The sequence below is a fragment of the Pimephales promelas genome, chromosome 14 (assembly GCF_988280905.1).
Source record: "Pimephales promelas chromosome 14, fPimPro1.hap1.1, whole genome shotgun sequence".
NCBI classification, from domain to species: domain Eukaryota; kingdom Metazoa; phylum Chordata; class Actinopteri; order Cypriniformes; family Leuciscidae; genus Pimephales; species Pimephales promelas.
Genome location: NC_142782.1, coordinates 18,440,393 through 18,459,796, shown reverse-complemented (window position 1 = coordinate 18,459,796; position 19,404 = coordinate 18,440,393). Strand labels below are relative to the sequence as shown.

Sequence of the window (19,404 nt, the reverse complement as noted above, 5' to 3'; positions counted from 1 at the left end):
TGCAGCCAGTTATTCATCTTTATGTAATTACAAACCCCTTATGACTTTGTTGAAGAATGTCCTGTCCACTCTATTCAATATAATAGGACTAAAGGACGACTCAGGCTGTCAAGCTTCAAAAAGGAAAATCATCCTACTTGTGTACAATATTCCAAGTCATTAAAAGTCGTATGATAGCTTTGTGAAAAACAGAGCAACATTTGTGTCATCATTCACTGACAATCTTCCAATCCAAAGGCCGTTAACCTGATTTTGACTGGACCATTGGGGTATGAGCTTTTTTATTCTTTTATGGTGATTCCTCGACATTTTAGAGCCTGGCAGTCCACATACATTTTCATTATATTGAAAAGAGTACCCTGGATATTCTTCAAAAACTGTTTGAAAATTATAAAATAATTTTCATGGTTTTGGTGAACTACACTTTCAAACTTCACCACTTTTTTCTATCAATCAGGTTGCCTTTATGAGAAATTATATCCTGGTTCCAAACCATGAAAGTGGAAGGATTCTCTCCTCCCATGATCTAATCAAAGAGCAAGTCATTAAAGTGATAGTCACCTTCTCTATCATCTGTAATCACCTTTTGTTCCAAAGGGTTGGTCATCAACAGGCCAGAACAATTCCGTCTGCTGCTGAGTCACTGAACTAATCGCTATTACGTTGCCTTGACAGTCCCTGGACGATTCAAATTACTGGACCATGGCAATATACATTAGAAAAGGACACCAGCAAGGTACACCAAGAGATTTTAAATTACAGCCAACTGTACTTTGTGAAGCCCATTTCCTTGAATGATGTGTTAAATTAATCCAGCAGGTACGGTACAGCATCTCTGGACGTGACACAATGGAGGGCTTATATTAAGTGACATTATCACTTTACTGACCTGCTTGTTGATTGGATCAACTATAACAAAACTCCACTGAAATTGCTCTGTGTATGTGATTCACTTGAACAAATGTGAGCGCTGCCACCCGAACCCTGGTGCACACCAAACAAGCAGAACGAGACCGCTGAAAAGATGGGTCTAACGGTGCGTGTCCACTACAGCGGCAAAACTCCGCTCAGTGCCGCTGGCAACGCTTTATAGGGTTTTCACGACGCGTCATCAATCCGGAAGTCGGCCATTTTGGAGGCACAGAACATTAACAATGCCATTGAACTGAACGGACTCGCAAATTTGGCTGATTATTTCTGCTGAAAACTGGTCGAGTTTTGGTCTGTACTAATCGGTCACATCGGGAAAAATACCTTTTGAGTTCTACAGACTGCCAAAAGTTAAAAGACAAAAGTGCAAAAAATGATGAAAGAAGGAGTTTGTGGTTGAGAGTGGCACAGCATCAGCTTATCAGTCACGTGTAAATGAAGCTTTGACTATGGCTAAAATCTTAACGTATTAACTATGGCTACATTCACACTCTCTCTCCAAATCTGATTGGAAATTGATCTAAAATGATGTCCACACTCAAGGAAGAATTGCAGTACAGGCTAGAGAAGCTAGGTCGTTCGGACCTTTACCACTTATTAACTTTAGTTTGTCAAAATATTGTGCTCTCTCCTGCTTGTTAAGTCCTTCTCTATGTGATGTCGCATTTTTTTCCGTTTTTTTAGTGTAACAATGTGTTCAGTAGTACATAAACAGTGCAATCCATGCTGTTGTTTACATCCGAGTGCCTCCATTATGGCCGCTCATCCGGGTTACCGCCCAGAATGTGACGTCAGTGAAAACCCTCTATAACGTCTCCGCTTTGGGGTGTGTCTGTTGCGGGTGTGTTTAATCTGTTTGTTTGTTTTTTTTCAACATATACACACAGTATAATCATCAGAGATGCACTCGATTACATTCGGAAATAGACGAGCTTTGTTTACATTAATTCCCCAAGCAAAGATATCCCATCAATTTTATAAACTTTTATAAGCCCAGCCAGTGTAATCACAATTCACACATCGAAAATGATTTAACATAGCCTATAACAACTGCAAAGCGTCTAATTTGTAAACAAAATTATTTACGCACTAAATCCAGCATGAACTCTGGCACAATTTGCATATTTTAAATATTTTAAAAATCTCAAAACATCCACATCCCAAACCGCACATCAATTGGCTGCCGACCGCGTTTTTCGCTTGATATTTGCATAACGTCAAGTACTGCCCAACCTCTTGACGCTCTCAACGCTTTCACCGGTCCGCTGTTAATCCCAAAATGCACTACGCGAGCGTGAAGCTCGACTTCCACAGGAATGAATTGAAAACGCTCGCTCCGTGCCAGTGGACACGCACCGTTAGTCCACTTCCAAACGAACTCTGGTGGGTTTCGAATGGAATATGAACGCAACACGAATCTAAATCACCCTAAAACGGAAGAAAAAAATGGCTGAATACCACCCATTTTTTCATCATAGAAGCTACGTTGCCCATTACAGTTCAGTAAAGGCATCAGAAACACTGTCACCTTGCAGCAGATCTTTGTTTGTGGGGAATTGTGGGGAAAAACAGAGGAATTGTTGCCACTGATTTGACTTCACATTTTAAAAATTATTCACGAGTTCCCAGCTGGTCAAAAATACCATCATATGTACGCACACACAATGAGCGCATTCAGCCCAGAATACAGCATTGTTCGTTAAGTTCCGTTGCAAAATTCTTTTTTTTTTTTTTTTTGTATCTTTAGGTTCGGTCTTAAAAGGGACAGTGTGAACGCTAAGCGAACCAGGACTAGAAATATTACCAAAAGAACTCTATGTGAGAAAAGAAATCCAAGAGTTCTCTTATCATTCGTTGAATGCAAACATGGTTTATCATTTGAAACATGTAATAGCTTAACGTCAGTTTTGTTTTTTCGGTCATGTGGCCTAGCAGTTACCGCACATGCTGCAGAAATTTGAGATTCCAGATAGATTCTCTCTCGTATATCACTTCTTCTCCCCACCTCTACCGTCTCACTCTGATTAAATGGCAAACAGCCCAGAACAACAAAAACTAAAAGTTTTACAGCTTTAGATGCGTTATTGATTTCATAATTCACATTTACCAAAACTCTCTGGGTCTTCTTCCCACATGGTTAGCTCTTCCTCTGTCAGCAGAAAGTATTTGGATACCAGTCTCCTGCCGATCTCCGTCAGCGTTTGGTGTGTAAAGAATGAAGTCTTAATTTTATGTGCCTCCAGGCTCTCTGGTTTACTGTCTGGAATGCATATTGCAACATCACTTCAATACACAATTATCCATATAGCAATGTTCAAGATATTAGATCATTCATTAAAATGCCTCATGTGCTCCTACAGTCCATTAGTAAGGCAATAAAACGAGAGGCATTTTTATATCAGTTTACTTCAATCTCTATCTAGGGAACCTTAGTCATGACTGAATTTCATTATGTAACATCTCATTGGTTCGCTTTTGCCCTCTACCAACTTGGAAATGTCCTTGATGTGTTAAAAGGCTGTTATCCATTTCCTATTTCGAATTAGCTAGAACTTTAAAATGGAGGCTCGCCATGCCAAAGTCATTACGCGAGCTGCTGATGGGCTGCCTACCTTCAATGTTCTTGGCAGGTTTGTAGGCATCATTTTTAACAATCATCTTGATGAGGTTCATGCACTGTACAATAAAACGCTCAAAAACAACTCCCTCGCCAGCCTCGGTGAACACGTAGCTGACCGCGAACTCCAGCGATCGCTGAATAAGGGGGATGAAAGGCCACGGGTGATATTCCAGGAAGTCCAGCAACTAGCAGAGAGCATTAGACATGAAGTTAAACCACAGTTCAAGAGTTCAGCATGACCCACAACATCTCAAGTATAAGTTTATTTCTTTCTCCCTCTTAATTGACAGAACTTTTAGACTTACAACTTTGGTGAACAAAATGATGGTCTTCTCAAGCTTTTCCCTGCAAAGACTGCCTGGTCCAACTTGCCGGCCTGCAAAAAGGTGGGAAGATGGGAAGGCTGAAAACATATACTTCAGTTTCCTTGTACAAGGAATAGTTCCTCATGTTGTTTTAAAACTTCTATGACAGAAAGCACAACAAAAAAATGTGCAATGATGCATGTGCAGTACCAACTGTATGAGGAACAGACCGATATTTAAGATGTTATCCACTGAAACTCTAAGTTTTGAACTATCATAGATAGATAGATCTCTTCTTAGCATATTTATGATAGTTCAAAACTTATCTGAATGATCTGTTCAGAAATTAGACTGATCCAGTTCTCAATGATTTGCTCACTTGAGGAGAAGATAATCTGTGAATATAGACTTTGTTAGCTTTTTGTTTCCTTCACAGACTAAGCGTACAAGGTGTCCGAACTACTTTTTATGATATTTTTATAGTGCTTTGTCATTTTAGAGCTTGAAGTTCTGTCTTTATTCAGAAAAGACATGCCAAAATCCTTTTTGTGCTGCACAGAAGAAACAAGTAAATCAATGAGGTTTGTGTAAAAATCTTCATTGTAAAGGTGAAATGTACTATCAAATGTATTTTACATTTATTACAAATATACTGTGATTGATCATTAAACGAGTAGTTCACTTTTAAAAAAACTTTTGCTGATAATTTACTCACCCCCATGTCATCCAAGATGTCCATGTCTTTCTTTCTTCAGTCGGAAAGAAATTAAGGTTTTTGATGAAAACATTCCAGGATTTTCTCCATATAATGGACTTCAATGGGAACCAAACAGTTCAAGGTCCAAATGAGAGTTTCAGTACAGCTTCAAAGGGCTTTAAACGCCACCAGACAATTAATAAGGGTCTTATCTAGCGAAAAAAATCGGTCATTTAAAAAATAAATAAAAAAGTTTAAGTTTTATAAGCACAAATGCTCGCCTTGCTCTATTCTGTGATGCGCGTTTGTGACTCTCCTGTTCAAAGTTGTTCATTAAAATGAACAAATCTTTTTTTTCGAGTCATGACTCGAAGGGTAATAGATAAGACCCTTATTCATCGTCTGGTGTCATTGAAAGCTGCACTGAAACTCTCATTTGGACCTCGAACCGTTTGGTTACTAGTAAAGTCCATTATATGGAGAAAATCCTGGAATGTTTTCATCAAAAACCTTAATTTCTTTTCGACTGAAGAAAGAAAGACATGGACATCTTGGATGACATGGGGGTGAGTAAATTATCAGGAAAAGGTTTTTTTTTTTTTTTTTTTTTTAAGTGAACTACTCCTATAAGTCTAAATCTATATAAGTTCGTTTCTGCCACAGAATAAAACACCTAAAAGGTAATTGTGACTTATCTTACAATTTACTTTTTTCTTAGAATTACGAGTTTGTATCTTGCCATTCAGACTTTAACACTTGCAATTGAGTGTTAAACCCCAATTTTTCACAGACAAGGTTTAAGATAGTCCTGGACTAAATTGCATGTAGCTAAAAGAAACTTACCTTAAGGGAAAAAAAATCTTAAAATATGTCAGTCTATTGTTTATCTTAAGATTCACACCACTAATGTTTACTTTATAAGGAATGTTTATTAATCGAAATGCCCTAAACGAACTAAGGCCTAACCATGGCTTAATCTAAGCCCTGCCTGTGAAATCAGGCCAAAGTCTCACAATATGTATATGAACTCACAACTCTGACTTTTTATCACAATTAAGAGTTTGTATGTCGCAATTCTTACTTTTTTTTTCTCAGAATTGTGTTATCAACTTGCAATTCTGATATAAAAAAAAAGTCAGAATTGTGATTTTCTTTTTTTTTTTATGTGGCAGAAACTGTCCTAAATCAGACAAACAAAAGCCAAAAAATCTGAAAACCAAAAAAGAACTCCTCTCAACAGCCAAATGGCAGAGACTAATCTGTTTCCTTGCAAGTCAACACTCAGGACAGCGTGATACAGGGTGATAGAGCAGGGTAACCTTTCAAGGGGATTGGGCATCAATTTTTCGGTGTGGAGAGAAATGAAGAAATGAATAGAACCCAAAAAGCCTGGATTATTTGAAGGACCTTATCTGGCCCAGAGTTGATATTTCACATTCTGCTTGCTCATAAGGTAAGTTTCTCATCCACATCGAAATACCAACAGGCCGAATGAAACCTGACCTGCGGCCCAGCCAGGAGAACATATTGCCTGTGATATCCCCGGTAGATAACAGCTTGCTTCTGTCTCATCTGATGACACATAACTCATGCAACGACAAGCCTGGGAAAAGCAGGCAGAGTGTCTCCAGGTGAAACCATGCAGATTATTGTCATTATTATCATATTGTCGTTATTATGCTTTAGCAGAAATTTGTTTGGAGCCTTTGAAGAGGTGATCTTTCAAAAATAAATTAGTTTGGCCTTTGACTATTCACTCTATACTCTGGCAATAAAGAACTGCAGTCTATCAGAACTAACCTTGTAAACTCAATCAGAAATATCTAAAAGTACTTTTCAAACAAACCCTTTTTACTTATAATATTATTTTGGATTAAAGTGCAAAAAAGATAATATTGAACCTGTACAATTTCAAAATGCACAGCCTGTTATACATTTAGGCCAATAATAGTGATAAAAAAAACTTTTAGATGGGTATTCGACTTAAATTGACAATCAAAAATGAACAGGAACAATGGCTGTGCTTCACTCAATAACAGATAATGAACTCTGTAACCATAAAATGTGGCTGTTATCTCTGGATGGGCTGAGGATTAAAAACTCCTACAAGCTAAATCAAATGTTCATTTCTCCTTAAATGATTGTTCCTCTAAGTCCAATTCTACTATAATATCACACCACTTTATTTGCCCAAACGGGAATATCTTTAAATAAAATGTAATTGGCAAAAAACAAGTCAAACAGTAAACCGTGGGGAAAAGTCTTTAAAGGTTTTGTTAGTGATTTGTAAAAAGTTTTACACATAGAAATGAATAGTACTGAACCTGTTGTGTAAATGTGATTAAAAATGAACTTATTATAGACCTTTTTATTGATTAATAATAAGGAATGTTTCTTAAGGATCATGTGACACTGAAGACTGGAGTAATAAAGCTGAAAATTCAGGAATAAATTACATTTTAAGATAAACTCAAATAGAAAACTGCTATTTTAAATTGTCTTAGTGACTTGAGACAACAAACCACCACTTTTACTCCATACACACACACACATCTTCGTTTGTCCCGAGTTTTCTTTTTTAAGAAAAGCCATGATGAAAATTAACATTTTTGTTTGCTAGCCACAATTTTTTATCCTGCATGTAAATGCAGCTCACCGTCACTGAACATGTCAGATTGATGACGTTAAACAAAGAGCAAGTTGACATTGACAAATGAGATCCTACAGTGTTGACAGCTTACAGCAGGGATCACGTTCGTACAGTCTTACAAGCAACGACAAAGGACTATTATAAATCATAAATTCCCATGTCGATGAAAAAATATGGAAGAAAATTGATGACAAATGTATTTGAAACAAGAGAAAACAACATAGAGAAAAAACTCAAAAGCAATCCTAAAAATAGTGATAAACTATTTGGAAACAAAAAAACATGTAATACTCACAGCATTCTAGAAACTGCTTTAGCCTCTCGAACACTGCATTGAGGAAGCCCTAGGGAAGGAGACACAGATAGCAAATGAAACATCAGTATCAGGTGTGGTTAGCTACTTTGAAATCATGCCGCTGACAACATCTAGGTTTTCATGTTGAAGGCAGATTTGGCAGGAAGCTCCAGGCAATCTTAACTCAGGATGGGGAAGGACAGGCTGTTTACGTGGAGCGTCGGAGGAGAGATTTAGAAGGTGCCTGCCGTGCCAGGATACAATCCTAGAACGGTCGTTAAATAAATGGAACCAGTTTGATCAACACAGGACAAAAAGTAACACTCTGCTGGCAGATGGAAATTTCTGCACCACAAACAGTAAATTACAGCCGTTAATTTGCTGCCAGCACTATAAATAATGGGATAACTGGCTGTCTCTTTAGAGGTAGAAATGAAGTGAGAAAAGCAACTGTGCGCATATTAATGTACATTCAATTCCTCTTTGCCTTAAGCTGCACTACACACACAAAGCAGAATGACAAAAAAAAAAAAGACCGCATTCAGGTATGAAGCCATAATATTGAAATCAATATTTTGTATAGAAAAGTAAATAAAATATCCTTCATCTTCATATAAATGTATTAAATACATCAATATATAGTTACAATTTTCTTTAATAAAGAAAACATATAAAACAGTAGCTATATGCCTGAAGTATTTATTTTATATGTAAAAAATAAAATGATATATAAATATAATACAATCACACGATTTATTTTCAGATATAAGTAACCAATTTGTTTTTTAACCCTCTGGGGTTTTTCGTTTAACAGTCACACTCGGGAACTTCGGGTCCAAATTGACCCAAAGTGCGGGATTCATATTTAAAAAAGAAAATCATCATTTTTTTTTTTACTTTTCTTTTTTGGTGTTTTGAGAAAATTTCAAAAATACAAAAAATTATAATTAGTATTAATGCAATAATTATGACCAAATTTTCCCCCATTGAATATAACAGAAAAAAATATTTAAAAAATTTTTTTTTTTTTTATTTTGGAGTCAAGCCTAGGCCTCATAAAAGCAATTTTTGAAATTAGATGGATACCATCATGTGGACAAACTGAGCTTTTTAAAAATGCAAAACACATAATACACGTATAATCTGATTTTTTTGTTTTGTGTTTGTGTATAAAGGTGTGTGTGTGTGTGTCTGTTTTGCACTCTTGATGTTTTATAGATTCACCCCTTCACTGTTGTGTGCTTTTTTTCAAGATCGTTGCTGATTTGTAGATTGTACGCACAAAAAAAACTCACGTAATTTCACATTTTTGCCAATTTCCCATTAATTTCCTATGCGGGTCATTTTTGACCCGAAGGTCCTATTTTTTTATGACCACTTAGACTTTTCAAATCCTGTCCCCAATTTTTTTGGGTGTTCATATACCAAGTACCATTAAAGTCACCAAGTTTCGGACCATTCCGATAAAGCTACGATTTTTAACATTTTTTTTCATTTAAACGCTTACCCCAGAGGGTTAATTACTAAATAAAACTATATATGGTTCATCTATGTTCACCTGGTCACTTCATGCTTGTTTACTGGTTGACAGCTACATAAATGCAAAAAGATAACTTCCGCAAAACAAATATATATCCGAACTTCAATTCTGACGCTATAAGCAAATAACTTACTTGAATTTAATTTGAGTTCACGTCAGTGAAAGCTGTTATGAGCTGTATTTCAATGATCATCAGCTAATTTTGAACTTTAAATAGGAGAAAGAGCGGCATCAGCACTGGTAAGATCATTTAGTCTGATTCCTTTTAATTATGATGAACTTTCATTTTCATTTGCCTCAGTTTGCACGTTGGCTTGCTGAAGAGATACTCAGCTACTGAGTGGCAGGCGACTGCCTTTTATGTAATAAAGTGATGTTCACTTGTTTCTTATGCCTTTTGCAGAGGCGAACATATAAACCCCCTGTGATGAGAATCTCACTGGTGGCTGAACACCCACTGAAGTCCACTTCGGACACTGGGCATCAGTTAGAGGTAGACTGAAGATGCTCTGTGTTTGATAGGGATGAAGCAACAAGCATGAAGAGGATTGGGAAAAAGCTGGATGTTTTATGACAACGACTCTCTGGCTTTGAGTTGAAAGACGACATTAAAGTCCAGAAGACTTCAGAGAGACAAGAAAGCTACTGTCCTACTGGGAGAATCCGGCTTCTCTGTTGCTTTGGTGGCTGATTGATACCCAGAGGCTGCTGCTCAATAAAAAATATTCTCTTTTGAGTAGTCTTACCTCCAGAAGGGATCAATAATGGTGTCATCATCTTTTCCTTTACCGTAACTAATAAGCTCAAATTCAAAATGTCAGTTGCATAGACTCCAAAGATGTAGTCGTCCTGACAGTCTAACAAATGAATTGCAGGATCAGGGGTTTAATAAAAAAAGAATCGTGGGATCTTTAAAGCAGAAAGGTAAGAAATGGAGACCTTGTATTCATTTTGAATATACTGTGAATATTTGATATGCATCACCCAGTCCCATTATACAGAAATACCCTCATATACTATACATAGACAGTTCGTGTATTATGAAGTAATCCTAACTGCCCTTTGAGACAAATAAATTTGAAATCTCAGTGTGACATTTATTACATTAAACATTTTCTTCATTGATGCACTGCACCAAAAAAAGCTACAAAACTTTATTTCGACTCATTGTTTTCTGCCAATTTCATTTCAAATTTTTTTTTTCAAAGACCCGTTAAGGTTTGGGAACGATCATAACAATGTAATTTGAATATTATCTCTGATAAGCCAACTCCCACGGATGAATTGAGAGATGAAGGCACCATATGGGCCTCCTGCAGAGGCTAACTGCATTTCAGCATGTGCTTTGTGCCAGAGAATTCTCCTCGCATCCAGATTACGTCGAGACAAAACTCTCATTTAACCCATTTAAATACAACAAAGTGAACAAATAAATCACTATTATTTCTTATGTGTCAAAGCAAGGCAGAAAATGTTGTGTTTAAAGAAGGGACTTTCTAATGTTTTATGCACAACTACCTCTGGATATATGTAATGCTTTGAATATTCCCCTCAAACCCCATCTTTCACTTGGGAATAAGCATCTAATTTTTGAGCAATGATTTATTTTTAATGTCAGAACACCAACATCAAATCCCTCAGGTTGATTTTACTTGCAAACAACTACTGTTCCTAAAATACTTAAATGCAGAGTGTGCAAATGGCATTCTGTATGACTTTGCTATTATATGGACCATTCGACAGAATTGGTTCAAAGTCAGAGTTGGAAACATCTTGAAAAAAAAAAAAACAAATTCACAAATTTGTTCACACAAATTTTGTATGTTTGCAAACTGTATAAAATCCAAGGGACATATTTCTAGTAATTGTGCAATTAATTCTCATATATTTTCAGAAAGTTTGGGAATATTTGTTCTCTCCTCAAATTTGTCACTACCGAAACACACCAATATATAATTTATTAAGAAGGATTATATTAACCTATTAAGATTTTGTTTACATTTTTACAAAAATAATTTATACAATTTCACAAGTAAATCAATAACAACTACAATTATAACAATATTTCAATTGTAATTTATTATTTGTAGGTTTGTTGTATTTTGAATCCATTCTTTTTGTAAAAGGTTAATAATTCATTTGATTGAATATATACATTGAACTATCATAACATATTAGGTAGATAGATTATTTTTGACAAAAATAGTGACAGTAATGTTTTGGTGACAAACACATCACAAAACACTTCTTAAAAAATACTAAAATACTAGTGATTTGCATAACTGTACTTAAATTTAGTTTATTTCACCCAAAGGATGCTATTTGTCACTACCAAAACAATAATGTCACAACACATTTCGGTAGTGACAATTTTAGATACTTTTTAGCCTAGCTCAAAGATGCTAATAAACACATTACAATTACAGTTCTAAACAGCTATACACACAACAACTACATTTATAGAAAAACACCCACAAAACAATGTCCCAACCGAAACTTAACCAAGTGTTTCAGTCATGACAATTTTAGATGTTTTTTTTTTAGTCTAGCTCAAAGCTGCTAATCAACACATGATTACCAAGTTCTGAAAATTTGTACACATAAAAACTACATTTTATGGATTTGCATTATGGAAAATGATGGGCCCTATCTATTCACCATGTAACTATGACAGAGAGGGACAGAAAAATGTCCTGATAAAAAATGTAGGGGTGTAGTTAAAAGTCGGGGACAAAGGTTAAAAGGTTCGGGACAGCAACCTCCCAATTAAAAGTATCCAATAAATGATGATTTTATATATATTAAGCTTACTGATACTTTACTAAATATTTTTGTGGGTCTCGACAGATAACAGAAAGATCTTAGTAAATATCTATGATTTGAACACTTTTAAAAGTTATTTTTGGTTGTTGGACAGCAGTTTTCACCAATTCTTTAGAATGGCCCGCATATGAATTATGATACACCTTCATGTATTTTTTGTAATACTCAAGAGCTCACCATGATTTCCATGTTGTTATGTGGCTCAATGAATCCATGCACCGTAAGCTTCCGAAGAACTGCAAGAGGAACAAAACAATCCATACAAATCCATTAGATCTTAAAGATTTTATTTACCAATTGAATTACTAGTACAGAGTATTATTACCATGTACATTGAATGAGGCAGAAGGAAAAGCCTTAATATAACCATAGAAGCTTAGTCTACAGCTCAATAAATATAATAATTAACTTATTACGCTCACTTTTACTAGGATGTACATGAATGGTTATGGGAAAGTGAACATCACAGGTTTTAAAACATAATTTTCATTTTTCATTTTAAAACATAATTTGGCTTCAATAACACATTAAAAATATTCCTGCAGAGTGACGCTTTAAAAGTACAAAATGTATTCTCTCCGTTAACTGCTATAGAATGGAATATAGAATTCCATTCTATATAGAATATAAGCTATTCTTATAATGAAGTATAAATATAAATAAAGTAATTATCCGAGTCAAGTAATAAAAAGTAATAAAAAAGACTTGGCCTTTTATTAATTAAATCTATAGCCATGTTAATTATACAATTGAAAAATGCTCAATTTAGAAAAGGAGTGGATTGATTCGTTAAGCATGTTTAGATGCATTTACCTACTTTACGTTTGGGTGCAACATACTGCTTCTATTTCCTCACAAAAATTATTAATATTATACATTAAACAGATAATGAAAAAAAATCAATTGTCATTATTTACAAACCCTCATGTTATACCAACCCCGTAAGATTTTCATTCATCTTCGAACCACAAAAGAAGATCCTTTTGATAAAATCTGAGAGCTATATGTCCCTCCATTGACAGCTACGCAACTACCACTTCGACATAAAGAGATCGTAAAACTAATCCATATGAAATTAGCGGTTTAGTCCAAATTGTCTGAAGAGACTTGATCGCTTTATATGATGAACAGATTTAATTTAGGCTTTTATTTACATATAAACATTCATCAACTCTAATTAATTTAATGGTAATTTAGTAATTAAAATTAGCAGTACCGTTTCAGTACCGTTTTAAGCACAACTCCATGTTCATGTTCTATTGCGGAGGGCTTAAAGCCACTAAAATGATGAAGCGAGAGCAGTAAGTGGTTTGCAACATTAACTCAACCAGTGTCTATGCTTTCATGTATCTGCTTAAGTCTGTAATCTGCAGCCGTAGGCTGAGACATTTTCTAAGAAAATTTTTCTAAGTGTGTGTGTGTGTGTGTGTGTGTGTGTGTGCGCGTGTATGTGAATGTGCGTACGTGTACGCGTGTGTACCTTTCAGAGAGAGCAGAGTACGCTCCAGGGAGCTAAGAGCATTTTGTTGGTCTCCAGCGTAGATCTGCTGTAGGAATGTGTCTGTGTGATGATTCCACAGAGAGCAGGCAAAGCTATAGATGCTTGATGCCAGCTAAAAAATAAAAAAAGCACAAATTAGCATAAATTAGCATTTTGTAACCATTTCTTAGGGCAAAAGACTGATCTCGCATAGGACAGAGCTACGATTTTATATGCTATCTTTACTTTAGTGCACTAAAGAGAAGGGATGCAACGAAATTTCAGCTGCCAAAATTTTATTGGCCGAAAGAGAAAAACGCTATGCTCTGCTCACATACTCTGAAAAAAATAGCTTAGTGGGATTAGACATTATTTGGATAATTGGTCAATAAATAAATCTGTTCATCTGATTCTGCTGCATAGAATTAAATAAAGAATAATATATTGACATTTAATATCAATTTAGTAAATTTTAATTACTTTGAATAAAAGTGTTGTTATTTTATTGTCTTGTATTTTTTAAACTAAAGAAATATTTAATTATTTCATGTCCATGTAGCCACTTTATTAGTTTGGTAAGCAGCTGTGTAATTAGTAGAATAACATGCAGTCAGCCGCATAATCCTGACAGGGTGGTTGTCTACAAACCTGAAGGGTTTGATATTGCAATAATAAACTAATGAGATCAACATTCACTTAGCAGCACCATATTTCTTATTGGTAGTTATTATTTCAAAGCCTACTTTATTTTAGGCATTACGAGATGGTCCTCATTGCAAAACATGAAATCCATGGGGAGGAGTTGGATCCAAATCCAACTCCTCCCACCATTACATTTACCTAAACCTACCCATCTCCACCCCCTGATCCCTAACTCTACCCCTAATCCTACCCATCTCCGCCCCCTGATCCCTAACCCCACCCCTAATCTTATCTATCTCCATCCCCTGATCACTAACTTCACCCCTAATCCTACCCATTTCCACCCCCTGATCCCTAACCCCACCCCTAATATTTTCCATCTCCACCCCAATCCTACCCATCTCCACCCCCTGATCACTAACCCCACCCCTAATCCTACCCATCTCCACTCCCTGATCCCTGACTCCACCTCTAATCCTACCCAACTCCAACCCCTGATCCCTAACTCCACCCCTAATCCTACCCATTTCCACCCCTGATCCCTAATCCTATCCATCTCCACCCCTGATCCCTAACTCCACCCCTAATCCTTTCCATCTCCACCCCCTAATCCCTAACCCCACCCCTAATCCTACCCATCTCCACTCCCTGATCCCTGACTCCACCCCTAATCCTACCCATTTCCACCCCTGATCCCTAACCCCACCCCTAATCCTATCCATCTCCACCCCCTAATCCCTAACCCCACCCCTAATCCTACCCATCTCCACTCCCTGATCCCTAACTCCACCTCTAATCCTACCCATCTCCACCCCCTGATCCCTAACTCCACCTCTAATCCTACCCACCTCCACCCCCTGATCCCTAACTCCACCTCTAATCCTACCCAACTCCACCCCCTGATCCCTAATCCCACCCCTAACCCTGGCAATCAGAATCAGATTATTCTTTTTTGAAAGCATGACCAACATAATTTTCACCGGAAAATGACATCTGAACTAGTAACATCCCCTTTTGTTCTGGTTCTGGCATTGCAGTAAATCGTGCTGATTAAATCTAACAGTCGCTTAATCTTGTCATGCAAAACCGTGCAAATTATACTTTGTTCTCAAATTGTTAATGTTAACAATGCCTGCCATCAAATCAATAAGTTTAATTAAATCAAGTGATGTGAGAAAAAGCTATAAATCTCCACCTCCAGAATCCTCACACGCAATAAAGCCTACTAGCCGAGACTCCTTCTTTATGAGTACAGATGTGACCTAATGACGCAAAGACATGCTTGAATCTCCCGCGGAAATCCACCAGTACCACTGGAGTTAAAAAAACATTATTAAAAGCTTACCGCTTTGAATCGAGCTAAGGCAAGCAGAAAGTTTTGAACACTGGCTGGTTATGTATTTTCACAAATATGTATTTTGGATACTTTTTAACCCCAAAAAAGCTACAGACTTGATCTTTAAAGGTATTCTCTCAAACCACCAGAGAGGACGCGAGCATGTTATCAAAGACTCCGGCACAGAATGCTTTTCTTGAAGAGCACTTCAGATGAGCAGCCTGACATGAACAAAAACTCAATCTGTTTTCTGTTTTGCATAGCAGATGATGATTAGCATTAATTACATATATGAGTTGCATAATAAATGACTGTGTATAATGATAAATGGCATTTTCAATGGAGGAAACAACATAATGATGACTACTTGAAAGAAAGTACAATTAAATCACTTAGGCAGCCGTTATTGGAAAAGAAATGTAATTAAAACGCACTTCATAGAGAAAAGCATCATATTCTAATACAATTTTATAGAAGGGGTGTGTCACAGTGTGGTTGTCAAGAAAGCAATTTGCAGTCTATACCTAGAACAGGCACACATCCACAATGACTGAGGCTTGGCCTTCTTATCGCCATGGCAACTTTCTCGGCAGATTCCCATGAGAGACGTATAAAAAGTGAAAATGTATGACCCGTCTAGGTACATCTAACAAAAAGTCAGATGCACAAAAAAAAGATGCATAGTGTTATAAGCATTAAAATGTGACAAAAGGATATGGCACTTTACACGAACAGGATGAAAAAAAGAATTGGTGTGAAAATATGTTTTTCTTTTTCAACAAACGGTCAGTGAAAAGAGAAGGGGGGGGGGGGTATTGAGGTAGGCAACCCTTTTATACCAGGTATGATTACGTGTGAATGACATTTTCTATCAAGTTACTAATATATACTAATTCTGATTCAGATTCAGATTCTGATTGGCTTGCATGGCTTTGTCCATCTCCCTAAACTGCCGGCCATAGGTTTGGTGGGGTAAGGGGTGGTTTGGGGGGATGATATTTGTTTCTCTAAATACCCGTCTTTGTGTAAACGAGGCCTTAAATGAAACACAGAACTACTTCGCTTTGAAACTGAATCTTCTACCATCGACTTGTCAGTCAACCTGCCTCACTCTCGTCAGGTAATAAATGAAATCTGACTCCTGCATCAAACTGAATTGAGCAAACATATTTAACTTTTAATTGTCGTGTCTGTTCTCTAACTGAACTAATTTATTTTTATTACTATAAAAATCTAAACGACACTGGGGGGGCGGTGTTGTGTTAGGCAAGTGATGTAACCGGTGTGCGGTTGAACACCGGTAAAAGACTATCGCAGCAAGCCTATTATAAACCTGTATGACTTTTTAATTTTTGGGTGAACTAACCCTTAAGGACATAGTCCCTTTCCCAAATGGAATCCTAAACCCTCACGATCTTCCACCAAGTCCACTTTCATGACATAATGCCGCTTTGACTGTCGGGGAGAATCTGCTGCAGACTAAAAGTTTTGCAGGAGCATATCGGCAACAAAGGGGGAGCTCGCGAGTACCCTTCTGAAACCATAAGGCCGTGTGTCCACCAAAGCGTTTTTCCACACGCCTGGCGTATGTTTTCAATTGTTTTCAATGGGAGCATCGCGTTTTTTTAACGCCATGAGCGTACCGAGGCGCTGAGCATTTTTTTTTTCACACTGAAGTGCCGATCGCCCGGCATTTTTACTGGTCGCTGGTAGTTGAAAAATTTTCAACTTTGGATAAAACACAACACTCATCACTGTCACTTTTTACCCAGCCGTCCAATCACAGAGGAGGAGGGGCAGGACTAATACCACACCGACCAACTGTTAACATTCAAACTGTTGCGGATATTCTGTATCATAGCAACGAAACGTCTCAACGGAAAAAAACGCTGCGCTGCCAAAACGCTCTCAAGCGCCCAATGCACGACGTCCTCAGCAGAGCGCCTAGCGTTTTCAGCTGGCTAAAAAGGCTTTGGTGGACACACGGCCTAAATGACAAATGGGATGCCATACGGCAGAGGTGTCCAAACTTGGTCCTGGAGGGCCACTGTCCTGCAGAGTTTAGCTGCAACGTGCCTCAACACAACTGCCTGGAAGATTCTAGTATGACTAGTAGGTAGGGATGTAACGATTATGTCACACTGACGCGAAGCAGAGCTAGCCTTTTCAGTTCATTCCTAGTGGAAGGTCAACTTCCTTAGGAATGAATTGAAAATGCTCGCTCTCCTTTGCTCGCTTTGTGCCAGTCAACACGCGACGGCAAGCAGAATGTTGACGTTGATTATTCAATGCATTTGCATTTTGACTCCCCGAAGACTAATAATCACGACAATGAGAAGCTCCAATCACTTCCGTCTACATGTAAAGAGGCAAGAAGAAGGTATAAGTTTGACGCAGAGCAGCCTCTTGAGCAGACAGACAGAAAGACTGAGATAGATTTCCTTGGACTTTTTGGGGGATTTGTTTTGCCAGATAGCACCTAATAGGGCCATTAGGGGAGGGTTTTGTCTTTCTCAGGTGTGAAAAGCAGTAATATTAATGGTTGGTTAACGCCTTCCCGCATAAAGCTATCTTCCCCAAAACACGTCAAACTATTTTTAAAAGACTATTTTAAAAAATCTGAATAAGTAGTCAGGAAGATTTTCACATAGTTGTGGAGCAAATACTCTAGGCTATGTGATACAATTTTCAAAAGTCTTGAAGAAATAATCAGTATGGGTTTTATGACCTTATTTCAGTGACAAAATTTTACATATGTGCTGCTGACATATTATTGTAGCAGAGTTTGTGCTGAATACAGTGTAATCATCAGACTTTAGCCATGAAAATGTCACAAGTAACAGAAAACAGCACAAATGTCAGAGCATGTCAGAACACCTCCAGGACCCAGAAAACACCTCAGACCCCAGAGGGTTAAGAATCGATATCAGTTCAAAGTTACAATCAAGAAATCGATATATACATTTAAAAAAAGAATGTGGACATGAAAATTTATGGCATGAATGATACCCACAGCTCTCTGGATGAAAAAAAAATCTTAGTCTCCACTTTGCAAGAACAATCTAAACGAATCAAAAAGTTTTAGGCTGCACATAAAAGTGCATTTCGAACACATTACATCAGAACTCAAAGGTGTTGCATTAGTGTTTATACTGCTTGTTCTGTACATGTCCACTAGTAAGATCACAAAGAGGCAGCAACATCAATACTTATTTAGCTACACTTCACATAAAAACAACATCTATATTCCTATCACACACTTTCCAAGAAGCAATCAATGTCGTTCGATTAAGGTCACAGAACTGTTTTTTTTCTGTCAAATCCAATTCAACAGGATCATATAAATCTGCTGTGAGTGATCCACATGAGCTTGTGAACACAGTATACTGCATTTCCCTGGACTTGCACATGTGGCACATCATTTACACCACTGCAAAAGCCACAGTGTTACAGAAGACACAAACACACACTTGACATGTCGCTACAGGCAGAACATCTTGTAAACGGATAGATGGTCTACAATGGACAGGACAATAAAAAACAGATTTCTATGCATTGAAAAGTGACCTTGGGAATTAAATACTGGAAGAACTGGAAGAGAAAGCTACTGAACAAAGGAACGCAACATTTGAACTGACTCTTGTGAAGTTAGCATCACCATCTGAGACGTAAAGTCTCACCTGAGAATACTTCTCTTCCCCCCACTCCCTCATGCTGAGATAACATGGAATTCACCCGAAAATCTATATGGTTTAATGTGAATAATTATCATTGGGTTTGGGGCAGATGGTCCAGGCAGATGATCTCCTGCTCTCCAAAGGTGTAACCTCGGAATGCAAATTTCCATTGTTAGCACATGTTAGCAGCTATTGTTAAACATGCGTGTCTGGTGTCTCCTTGTAAAAAAAGGACAGTGATATTATCTTATTAATATATGATGATAATCACTCATGTAAATATACCAAATTTTAAATAATTTAATTATATCTACTTACATTATTATTAATACATTTTATTAAATAAAATCAAATTATATTTAAATATTACGTATTTAAATGTTTTACAATTAAAACCTCACGTGAAACT

The 19,404-nt window shown here is 37.1% G+C and overlaps 1 protein-coding gene across 2 annotated transcripts in view; it reads right to left on the bottom strand.

The window, feature by feature from the left end:
* The window catches only part of ipo11 (importin 11), a 167,779-nt gene that overhangs the window by 104,945 nt on the left and 43,430 nt on the right, over positions 1–19,404 (bottom strand). For both annotated transcript variants that reach the window (XM_089119540.1, XM_039680653.2), the window contains exons 6-11: positions 13,341–13,473; positions 12,038–12,096; positions 7,498–7,546; positions 3,856–3,926; positions 3,543–3,735; positions 3,038–3,190 (exon numbers count right to left, since the gene is read on the bottom strand). In XM_089119540.1, coding sequence (XP_088975666.1) covers positions 3,038–3,190; positions 3,543–3,735; positions 3,856–3,926; positions 7,498–7,546; positions 12,038–12,096; positions 13,341–13,473 — 658 coding nt within the window. The remainder of the gene's footprint in view (positions 1–3,037; positions 3,191–3,542; positions 3,736–3,855; positions 3,927–7,497; positions 7,547–12,037; positions 12,097–13,340; positions 13,474–19,404) is intronic.